The 12,007-nt window shown below is 45.9% G+C and overlaps 1 protein-coding gene across 1 annotated transcript in view; it reads left to right on the top strand.

The window, feature by feature from the left end:
- CLASP1 (cytoplasmic linker associated protein 1) overlaps positions 1 to 8,801 on the top strand; it is a 170,737-nt gene extending 161,936 nt beyond the window's left edge. The window contains exons 37-39 of the mRNA XM_083864759.1: positions 374 to 580; positions 2,737 to 2,853; positions 4,608 to 8,801. Of these exons, the coding sequence (XP_083720885.1) occupies positions 374 to 580; positions 2,737 to 2,853; positions 4,608 to 4,694 (411 nt within the window). The 3' untranslated portion in view covers positions 4,695 to 8,801. The remainder of the gene's footprint in view (positions 1 to 373; positions 581 to 2,736; positions 2,854 to 4,607) is intronic.
- Positions 8,802 to 12,007: the final 3,206 nt, after the last annotated feature.

The raw sequence follows: 12,007 nt of genomic DNA, 5'->3' as shown, positions 1-12,007 counted from the left end.
GATACATTTTGTCTAAGTCGAAGCTGGTGGGTTTGGGTTCTCTGACAGTGGCTGGAGAGATGTCATTCTCTCGCTTCTCCTGGGATGAGAGTGCCTGTCTGTCTTGGGTGACAGATCATTTTTTCAAACTAGCCACAACTCTGACACAGTTACACTAGCCAGGAAGGACTTCTTGCCACGGGCTGGAGCAAAGATGTCCCTGGAGACAGAGGATATGAATTCTTAGAGTCGTTGCCCCTTGACAAAGCCTCCTGCAGATCTGTTAATGAACATCCCCAAGCATTTCCTGGCAGTCATTCCTAGCACACACCAGTGGTGTTGGCTGTCAAGTGTGACCTCATTAACATATGGGTTTGCTCTACTTTCATTTCAGGTCGTCAGAGCTGCTGAAGAAGCTGCTTCCACCCTGGCGAGTTCCATCCACCCCGAGCAGTGCATCAAGGTGCTTTGCCCCATCATTCAGACTGCAGATTATCCAATTAACTTAGCTGCCATCAAAATGCAGACGAAAGTCATTGAGAGGATTTCCAAGGAATCGTTGCATCAGCTCCTACCCGATATCATTCCTGGGTTGTTACAGGTACAGAATGCCATGTCACTGCTCCTGAGCACAAGCCACTATTGATTTGTGAGATCTGAGCCCTAAGGGAGAATGATGGCTCCTCTGGGGCCAGATTTTGGTCAATTAAACCATTTAATTTTTGGTAAAATAATTTTTTTATATATGAGTTTTTGATCCTTTTGGTGTTAAGTGAAGGAAAACTCAGGTTCTTATGTGTATATTCCACAACTGGATGCCTTTTTCTGATTCCTAATATACTCCTTTATACTGTCTCTGTACATCTTGTAGTTCCCTTTAATTTCCCTTTAATTTCCCTGAGCTGTTCTATGCTTTGATGGTACTTCACACTTGAATTTGAATCCAGCAGGCAGGTTGCTCCTTTCCTCTTCTCTCTCTGAAACTAGGGCCAAACTACTTGCTGACTTCATTCAGCCTCTTTCATAACCCTCTCCAGCTGGGTAGGGAGCTGTGTTTTTGCCAGTGCTAAGGCTTGGTTGTACACTTGGTTGTGGATTTAGCTTTGAGCACTGGCTGTAGCAGTGTTGTCTTTTGGTCCCCTGCAGAAGCAGCTGGCAGTGCTGGGATGGGGCTGCAAACAAGAAGGAAATACGTGAAGTAGCAGTGAAATAGGAGAGAAAATGTGTGTGTTTACTGGACACACTGTGACAGGAACAGACCAGTCAGAGTGAAAGGGGGAGATGTTTTTGGGTGGGTAAGACTTCCACGGAGAACTGGGATAAAGAGGCCTCATTGTGAGCATAAAATGTTGGAAGGACAAGAGCAAAGTCAGAAATTCCCCTTATGCATCTTAGCATTCATCCCAACTTTGTAGTGTCAGCTCTTGCAATTCTTAAATCTCAGCTTCTGGGAATTGGACAATTCTGTATTGATCTAAACTTTTGTTGTAAAATGGTTTTAGCCATCATTGTTGGAGACAACAATCTGAACAGTGAAGCTTTGATGCATTGGAACTCTGAGAGAACAGCATGCCTTCAAAAAGGCAGTTTTATTTGTCTTCTTTAATTATTTCCATGTCTTTAAATGGTTCTTATTTCAGAGCCTAGTTTGCCTGAGATATTTTCTTACCTTAAAAACTCAGGGATTGAAGGAATTTACTCCTTACATTTGGGAAGTATGGAAGTATTTTGGGATGCTGGCTGAAGGACTGTGTGTGGAGGGAATCACACACAGCACAAAAACCTTTGTGCTTGTTTTACCATGCTGAGGGTCCTGGCAGAGTGGTGAAGAGGCGAGGAGTGTCAGCAGTGTGAGCACAAGTGTGCTGCTGAACAGCCTGGAGCAGGCTCTCCATGAACAGATGGGGCATGGAAGAACAGGGCTTGGCGGGGGAGAATTGTGGTGCTTGCCCTGGTCCTGATGATGAGGCTCAGCCTTTTCTCCACCTTGATGCTCAATAGCATCAAAGTGTTTCTCTGAGCTCACTGAGTTCTCCTGCTTTCCTAGCTCAGTGCTTTGTGGGATTGTAGACTGTCATTTGGGACTGTACTTCAGCCCTGCAGCTGCAACAGCCCCAGCTGTGCTGCATCCCTCCTCTGGCTTTCCTGGCAGAGGTCACCCTGTGTCCGGAGGAGCCAGCATCCTGCAGGCTGAAGTGATGTCTGCCTTTCTCATGGGGTGGGATGGCTGCTGAGTGATGCATCTCTGCCTCAGTTTGGGACTGGTGTCCATAGCTGTTTAATGACCTGGTGGCTAGTTTGAGCTCTGCCCAAGCTGCCAGAGATCAGCACATATACAGGGGTCTTTCTGCATGTTCTTTCCTGTGGTATTTCCTACTTGATAGGTAAGTTCTGAAGAGTCCTGACTGTTCAGGATAGTTAGTGGTCATCTGAACTGGACACAGAAGTGTGTGTGTCTGATACAGTCCTGAGCTCGTGTTAGGAAACCGTGTGTTGTTATCTGATGCTATAAATAACTAGATATTAATAACTTAAAACATGACAGTAATAAGTAATAACAGAAAAAACACACAGGGTGATTGCATTCTCTTGCTCTTTGAGTATTCAGGTTGCAAACTGTTATGTTAAGCAGAGGGGTTTTTATTGATCTCTTAGGTCAACCACATATGCAAAATGTACATCAGCTCTGTAGTTTATTGCTCAGGAAGGGTGTTGGGGAGTGCTGTTTGTCTTCTGACCTTTTCCTCTCATTTCCAGGGTTATGATAACACAGAGAGCAGTGTCCGAAAAGCCAGCGTCTTTTGCCTAGTGGCTATTTATTCAGTAATTGGAGAAGAACTGAAACCTCATCTCGCACAACTCACAGGAAGCAAGGTAAAAGACTAATGTGTCTCTGGTGTTTTGGTAGTGCAAGCCTTTCTACTGGCTATAACAGCAGCAAGACCAGTGGCTTCACTGTAGCTCTGGGTCAAGTTGCCTGTTAAATCCTGTCTCACCCTGACAAATGCCACTGGAGCAGCACTGCACTTGCTGAGCAGTGTGAGCATTTGAAATCCCTCTTGGAAAATTTTAATAGTGTTCAGAAGTTGGTTTCATGATACATTTGATCTTGTGTAACTGCAGGCTGCCTCTGAGTAGGTCCTTATCCAGCCACGTTTGCCTTGCTCCTTTGGCATTACATCCAGAGGTGAATGTGCAGTGAGCTGGATCAGCTGGCTGCTCTGGCTGAAAACCAGACCTGCAATACAAATTAAATAGCTTTCAGTCTGCTCTGGGGCCACACAGGCATCCTTGTGCAGAGAGTGATGGGGGAGTGCATGGGCATGGAGGGGAGAGCAGGTCCTCTCAGTAGCAAGTTATGATTAGGGCTGGTAGAAATGCATGTAAAGCCTCACTCTTAATAGCAGGGCACATGTGTCTCTTTCCTTCTGGGACAATAGCAAGCTCAAATGACCCTTTAAAGGACTTTGTACCCTGAAGTCAGACTAGCTGTAAAACTCAAATTCTGATGCTGCATGTGAAACGAAGCCCTTAATTCAACTCCACCCTTCAGACAAGAATTTTATGTTGGTGTTTGATTGCTTTTAAGAGCTACTCAACAAGCCACCACAATTTTTTCCCCAGCTGTTTCAAGTCTTCATACCCAAAATTTCTGTGCAATTTTAAGATGAATTCTGCAGTTTTTGTTTCTGAAACAGATCTGTGCACGTGAATAGTTACTTAGATGCAGAGGGTTTCATTCTGTCATTTTGAAGCCATAATTTCTTTTATGGGTAAGGAAGTGTGGTATAGGCCAAAACAATCTGAGACTAAAGACACTTGGATTTTATTTCTGTCTTGTCTTGTCACTAAACAAACTACAGTTGTGCTTCCAAATTGCTCTGCAGAGACAGCTACATGTGCTGAGATTTACCTCTTTATATTTGGGATGTTAGGAAATCCTCCTATAAAATGTTGTAGAGGCTTTACTATCTCAGTATCCTCAGTGTCACAAACATACTCCACCACATCACTTACTAGAAACATGTAAGTAATTCTTCTGGGTTTATGTAGACTGCCTGCCTGTTTAAATTTAAATGTAAACATGAATCATTACAGGATCTGGAGTTAAGGTGGCAAGGAAGGAAAAGAAAACAAATCATGGAGGCGAAGTATTTAGTCATAACAACTGCAGGTGCACTAGATGTACCATGTTAGTGAAGATATAATGTCATTGAAAAAGAAAATTTTATAAAAGAGGGAAAGTTCAGCGTGTTTCCTAGGAGGAGGACCCATGGCTCTTGGATCACCAGTGTGCCTGCAGCCCTACTGACCTCTGTGGGAATCCTGCTTGACCTGATCTGGCTGCAGGATTGAGGTCTGTGAACTGATGGCTGATGAAGCAAAATGCAAAAGGCTTTCCTAAATCCCATTAAGTCTGTCTATAACTTCAGTGGGACTGAGCATAGCCTCTTGTCTCTGTTCTGAAATATGGGCAGTTTCCTTGCTTTTCCTCCAGAGTGCCCAGTGTCAGGTCACCCCAAAATGAGCTCACCACAGAATGTGAGTTTTTACATTGGCAGTCAGCTTTTCCCTAGCTGTTTTTTTCTGGCATCTTCTCCTGACGTTTCTTTCTTCCTTTTTTTCAGATGAAGCTACTAAACTTGTATATAAAGAGGGCACAGACCACCAACAGCAACAGCAGCTCCTCTTCAGATGTTTCGACGCACAGTTAATGGAGATCTGTGGACATATGTGTAGACTTAGAAGCAATCAACGGTGCCTCTCAGAGACCTTTCTGCTACTCTTCACTGGCGCGCTCCATCAGCTTAAGGAGGCCATGCAGATATTTATTGCAATCAGTATTTTAGTCCCTTTAAAAGCTTTTATGTAGAATCTTACTGGTATTGAATGTAAAGGAAGCAAGGTCTGTGTCGCAGTCTTGATTAAAAGTGAACATCAGAAAGCCATACTTAAACATATTTGTATAGCCTGCTGAAATCTCAGAAATATGTTTAGGTTAGCATTCTAACACTGAGTCCAAGAACCTGGACACATGTAAAAGTCAAAACAAATCTTGTTGGTTTAGTTCATACCCAGTTTTGGTTTCTGTGTGCTAGTTACCTGCTCCCTCCCCCCACCTCTTCTGGCTGGGTCCTTCTCTTTTTTCAAGTCTTGTGTTCCTGTTTTGTACTCCCTGTTGCAGCTTGCCTAACTTGCAGGGCTCTCCATGGGGAGATCTTTGCAGGCTGTGATTCCAGCCTCAGATGCTTTAATACTGAGAGATACCAAGTGAGTAATGAAAATGTAGGTTCTTTTTAAACATCTGAGTTTTGTACATAGTTCTGACAGACCCTGGATGGGCTGATCTCTCTGTAACTGCTCTCCAGCCAGCTGTGCTGTGCAAAACAGCTGGACTCTTGCTCTTTTCATTGACTTTGTAAATACTTCTCCCCTCTCAACCCATTTGGCTCTTTCATATGTTCAAAAGACTCTACAGGTTACCTTTTACTCCCCAAAGGGAACCCGAGACCCAGTTCTGGGACCGAAGTCTGGAAATAGGATAGTGGAGTTAGGTGGGTGGGATGGGGTTAGGCTCTGAGTGTGTCAGTGTGTGGGCAGTGGGAGCTGGCAGAGCTGTACTTCAGAGCCAGCTGTTTTCCTTGAAATCTGTAGCATCAAAGGGCTGATCCACTGCTCTGACTGACCCACTGATGCTGGATGGCTTTGTCCCCACAACTCCTTTGCACTTTGGGCAAAATGTTCATCCCAGAGGACAGAAAGGGTGTCTGAATCTGAACAGAGCTACCACATGGAAGCACCTCTGAGCCAGCTGGGACAGTGCTGGTTGCCTGCCACAGCCCCTCCTCCTGTTCCTGAAGACCCTGCAGTGCTTTAACTGCCTTTAGAAGCCTCCTTTGTGGCCATCTCCATGCACAGGCTTGCTGAGTGCTCTGCATTTCAGAAGAGTGGGGGTCCCTCACTGGGCACTACTGGCAGTGGGGTGCTCTGGGCGAGGGTGCAGCAGAGAAAGTCCTTTTGCAGCCTAATGACACAGACCAGGTCAGAGGCAAACCAACAGCAATCAAATACCCCAGAGCACTGCCCTTCCCTGAACAGAGACCCCTCTGTTTGCAAAGGGGGAGCTCCCCCTGCCTCTGCCTGTTACCGGGGAAGGCAGCAGGTTGCTAATTAATGTGCTGTGTTTGGCCCTGGGCTGGATCCTGGCTGATGGGCATGCCCACACCAAACTTGCCATGGATCACAGCTGGGGCTTTGCCCCCAGTGCCAGTGACACCAAGAGGATGGTGGGCCTGCAGCTTATAACTGCAGCTGTGGATATGGATGTGTGTTCCCTGGCTGCTCTCAGTGCCCTGGAATCTCTCCAGCTTCCTTCATCTCCCCTTTAGGGAGCTGAAGGGACACCTTGGCAACATACTGAGAACATGAGACTCCATTGCTGTAGCAGGGGAAGCTAAATTCCCTTCCATCAATTATCCCTCTGTGTTTCAGCCCCATCCCCAAGGAGTTAAGCTGGGAGCTGACACTTGGTGCCAGCTTTTCTCCAAATCCTCATCTTGGGAGGGATTGGGGCTGGTGGGGGGTTATGTGGCACTGGGCTGCAAAGCTTGTTGGTCCCTTTCCCTGCTCACCTGAGTGCAGGGGAGGTGACCTGCTCCTGGTACATACGTATGCTGGCTGCAGGGCCAGTTCCCCCATCTTTCCCAACCAGTAAGGCTGTGGCAGGAGAAACTGTGCTTTCCTGGGGTGTGAGATTCCCCCAGGGTCTTTCTACAGGCTCAGAAAAGCCATCCTCACTTGAAGGGGGGTTTGGCTGCTCCGTGGTTTGTGTCTGCCTTTCCATGGACCATTTCTTCTCCACATCTTTCTGTATGCTTTTTAGAATGCTCTTTTAAAATTTGTTTGAATGCTTCAAATTTGATTTTGACACAAATTTATTTTTCCTTTTGAGGAAATATTCAGTTGACTTGTTGGCAGCAGTTATGCTGTCCTGTTTGAATTTTTAGTAGCGGGCTAGGGTTTTTTTGGGGTGTTGTTTTTTTTGGGTTTTTGTTTTTAAATTGTGCTCTTAACTGCTTGGTATCTATGCCTTTCTTTCTCCCCATCTCAGCTCAGCATCTTCTGTTCCAATTCTGGCATTCAGAAGGTCAGCATAGCTGACCAGGTGGTGTTAGTCCCTCCCAGCTGTGATGGAGCTCGGTCTATCATCATTTGCTGTTTGTTGGTTTTGATTTTTTTTTCTTTCCATTGAATGGCACACTGTAGCAAATCTCCAGGAATTGAATTCCTTCTCAAACGACTTTATATGTTTTATAAAATCCTGTTGGTATGCACTGAGAGTGAACGCACTGTACCGTCCCTGACACCTCAGTCGGGGTCAAAGCTCGTCCTTGAAAAGGCGCCTGCGGCCAGCCCGCGCTTCCCGAGGCCACTGGCACACCCGGGGCTGCAAAGGGTAGAATCAGGCCTTACTTCCTGAATCAGATTCAGTTCTGTTTGTCAACAGATGCTCATTAATGTGCTACTTAATTTCATTGCGTGAGTCGAGGACTGTCCATCCTTTGAGTACTCTACAATATGTTCTACCTGTACACAGTAGGCGCATTCTGCTTAGGTATTTATAAATCATCGCGGATAATGTACATAGTAGGGTTGTTTAGTATGTTGAACATGACCCAGTTTTTGTGTTTCCTTTGAAGTACTCAAAGGGCTAGCTCTGAATGTCACCTCTCTGATCTCCACTTTTGACTTCAACAAGCTGTACAATCATCTTGTTTTCTCTTCAGCAAGCATAAAGGTCTCTCTGGCTACAAATCACAGTGTCCACGCACGCTTGCAGAGGAAGGTCTGCATGCTTGCAGTGCCTCACTGCTCTGGTGAAGCTTGTGTTCACCTTCTCCTGGCAGTAGCCACCTACTGCAGCTGCCTTTTTTTTTTCTTGCTGCCCATTATGCAGGGCTTTAATTTTTCGTACCTTAAAAAAAAGGAAAAAAAAAAAAGAAAAAAAAAAAAAAAGGAAAAGAAGTGTATTTTCTTTGCCCACCATGCTTTAAAAATCTGAATGGGAGAAAACTCTCAGCAGACAGCAGCTCTTGGCTGCAAGGTTGCCGAAATCTCAGATGTGGATGTTTTTTCTGCCATTGGCTGCACCAGTGCTCCGTGGGCATGGGCAAATCCCGGCTCCATCTGCCCCACAGGTCTACGTACTGTAGTTCTCATGTAGTTCAGAAATACCGAGGCATGTGGCTTTCTTAAGGTACACTATGTGTGCTTGCCTGGATTACAATACAATACGAGACTGTCTTTTTAATTGCTTATTACTAGCTTACCAATAACCTGTATAAGTAATGTAACTTGCATCTTTGTCATCAGAACCTTTTCTCCCCACCCCTTTATTTATCAAGCATAATATTACATATTAAGGGACAGAAAAATAGACCTTTGTAGTACACAGCAGGACGTTGCTAACAATGTTTTAAATGGGAAGTAAAAAATGCTCTGAAAAATGCCAGCCATGAGAAATGACTTTGTTGGCACCGTGTTCATGCGCATGTATTTTTTTCTATTTTTTCCGCTTTTGTCATGTTACATCCATATCTGTATTTATATCTTATTTGTTTCACTTTTGAGTGTATCATGGCAATTGTACAGATGTTTTTTGTTAACATTTACGTGATAGAATTTGCTAAAAAAAAAAATTAAAATAAAACCTTTTGAGTTTGCCCTAGAATAAGTGGAAGTTGAGTTTCTTCTTGGGGGAGAAGCATCAAAGTAATTCACTGTCCAACACAGCTCTTTACTCCAACCTGTGCTTGTAAATGATTCAGTCTTATTTGACACAATTGTGTTTGAAAGCTGATGGTCCTGCAAAGTAAAAACGTAACTCAAGGAGGAAGGGCTTCAAAGATACCTGTATTGTGAGGCTTATTGAGAGAATTACAGAGGTTTTAAAATACATGGCTGTAGACATTTAGGTGATGAAGCATTTGGGGAAGTAAAGGAGTGCTGGGAACTACACAGGCCTGGTACCAAATGACAAAGAACTTGAATTGTCTGGGCAGCCTCAGCTCTCAAGCACTTATGTGTTTTCCTATGGGAGTAACAGCTCGTCGCAATTTAAAAGTCTGTAGTGAAGCTGTGCTCTACACTTGGGAAATGAGTCCCCTAAGGTATGATTTTTACCTTGATGATCAAGGCGAAAGTTCCTAAATACCTTGTGCTGGGTGCAAGGAAGCCAGGAATGCACAAGAGGTTCAGATTTTGTGGGGAGGCTTTTGGTGTGAATATTTCTAGACAGAAGAATATATGGGGAGTGTCACAGAGTATGAACACCAGCGCTGACACTCCTCACTGTCACCAAGCCCTGCCCCATGTCAGCCCAGGACCCTTCTGGATTGAGATTCAGGGGCTGAGCTGGGAGCAAGGGACAGTGATGGCTCTCCCTGCTGCAGATCTTGCCCCTGTGGTGACAGAGTCTTTTTTGACTCTGCTGTGTGTCAGAACAGTGGGAGGGAAGGTCCATCCTTGCCCAGTGACCCTGGGTTCGCCCCAGAGCACTTTCCGTGTGGTTATGCAGGGAGAAAATTAGAGGGGCTGAATCCCATCTAGAACTTAATCTGGCTACTGCTATAAAAGACAAAAAGCAATTAACAACCAGAGGGAGAATCCCTATCCTTTATTGGATGCACAGGAAACATAGTGACAAAGGATGAGGGAAAGGCTGAGGTACTTAATGCATGAAGCAAATCCTCCTGAGTGCCATCACAAGGCGTGTACAGGACAGTGAGGGGAGCAGACCCAGCCAGCATTGGTTGTGAAAGACAGGTCCTGTTTGACAGACCTAACAAGGGGACCCATGGAGTGGGTGAGAGGAGTGCTGTAGATGTTTTCTACCTGAACTTCAGTAAAGCCTTTGACACCATTTCCCACAACACCTCCTGGGGGAACTGGCTGCTCATGGTTTGGACAGGTGCACTCTTTGCTGGGTTAAAACTGGATGGCCAGGCCCAGAGAGTGAATGCAGTCAAATCCAACTGGCAGCTGGTCACCAGTGGTCCTCAGTGTTGGGGGGCAGTTCTGTTTCATGTCTTTATCAATGATCTGGATGAAGGGATCAAATGTGTCCTCAGTCAGTTTACAGACAATGCCAACTTGGACAGAAGTGTTGCTGCTGGATGGCAGGAGGGCTCTGCACATGGATCTGGACAGGCTGGATTGATGGTCTGAGGACAGCTGTATGAGGTTCAGTAAGGTGAAGTGTCAAATCCTGCCCTTGGATCACAAAGCCCCAGGAGTGCCACAGGCTGGGGCAGGGTGGCTGGAAAGGTGCCCAGCAGAAAAGAGCCCAGGGCTCTGGCTGATAGTGACTGAACATGAGCCAGCTGTGCCCAGGTGGCCAAGGAGGCCCTGGCACCTTGCCTGGATCAGCAATGGTGTGGCCAGCAGGAGCAGGGCAGTGATTGTCCCTCTGTACTGGGCACTGGTGAGGCTGCACCTCAAATGCTGTGGTTTGGGCCCCTCCCTACAGGAAGGACATTGAGGTGCTGGACCGTGTCCAGAGAAGGGAAATGGAGCTGTGGAAGGGTGTGGAGCATAAATGCTACAAGGAGTGACTGAGTAAGCTGGGGGTGCTTACTTTGGAGAAAAAGGCTCAGGGGACACCTTATAGGTCTCTACAACCAGCTGAAAGAGGCTGTAGTGAGGTGTTCTCTCCTCCCAAGTAACAAATGATAGGAAAAGGGCCTCAGGTTTCACCAGGGGAGGTTTAGATTAGATATTAGGAAAAAAAAATCATGGAAAGGGTTGTCAGGCATTGGAACAGGCTGTCCAGGGAAGTGGCTGAGCCACCATATATGGAGGTATTTAAAAGATGTAGATGTGTCACATACAGACATGGTTTTATGGTGGACTTGACAGTGCTGGTTAACAGCTGGGCTTGGTGACGTTAGGGGTGTTTTCCAACTGAAATGATTCTATGGATTTTCATGTGTTTTTTGGGATGAGACAGCAGTGCATTGACAGAAGAGAGTTTATTTATTGAACCACCTGAAAGTATCTGTCCCTTATATCCCCTTTGTGGTTATTTCCCTTGTCCTCTGCCAATCCTAATCCTTGGTTTAGAGGGTTTTGCTGAGCTCACCCTTATGGAGGAGGACTGGAGTTGCTGCCAGCCATTGAAGATAGGTAGCAGATTCCGGGCAAGTGTGAAGACTTGCTGGAAGCATTTACAGCCCATTCTGAATTCATTTTCCTGTCCTGAAGAGTCTGATCTGCTGCTGCTGCTTCTTCCCTCTGCATTCCCCCTCAAATGATTTTGTGACCTCTTCCCTCCCAATAAGGGGCGTGCCAGGGAGTGACTCAGGACAGGTCAGCAGAGTTGCACTCCTGGACCAGGTTGATGTCTTACCTCAATTTTCTCCACTTAAAGAATAAGATGTTTTGGTTTAAACCCCCAGAGAAAGTGCAGCTCAGTTGATCAGTGGTAACTTAAATAATTCCACTGCTTCTTATTGTGCAACCCAACCTCTTACTTGTGCAATCCTCCTTTACCCTCTCTGAGCAAATCTCTCACACTCCTCTCTTCCTTTCACCAACCCAACCCATTTTTCCTGCTTTGCCTTTTCATACACTTCCATGAAGGATGGAAAGGGCCCACCCCAGCAACCACACTCCAGCCCTGGCAAGGAGCCTGCTGGGAAGAGGCTCAGGGCAGAAGTGGATGTAACACTGACCTCAGGGAGGAGAGGGCAGACCATAAATCACCACCCCCTGCTCTGGGCAGAGGAAAAAGCCCTGCAAAGCTTTAGAGAAGCAGCAGGGGCATGGAAATCAACCCAAGCATGGAGGGAGTCTCTCAGAGATTGGATGGTTGGGTGCTTGTATAGGTCCAGAGAAAGGCCATCTCTCATTGTGATCCCCAGTCATGGATCCATTTGTGGGCAACATGGGATTACAGCTGGTGTGTGCATGTAAAATGGGCTGGAGAAGGCTGGTTCAGTACTTGAGGGCCTGACTCAGCACAGTTTTC

This window comes from Zosterops lateralis (genome assembly GCF_965231275.1).
Source record: "Zosterops lateralis genome assembly, chromosome: 7".
Taxonomy (NCBI): domain Eukaryota; kingdom Metazoa; phylum Chordata; class Aves; order Passeriformes; family Zosteropidae; genus Zosterops; species Zosterops lateralis.
The sequence above is the reverse complement of the archived record's forward strand: the minus strand, read 5'-3'. Positions and strand labels throughout refer to the sequence as shown.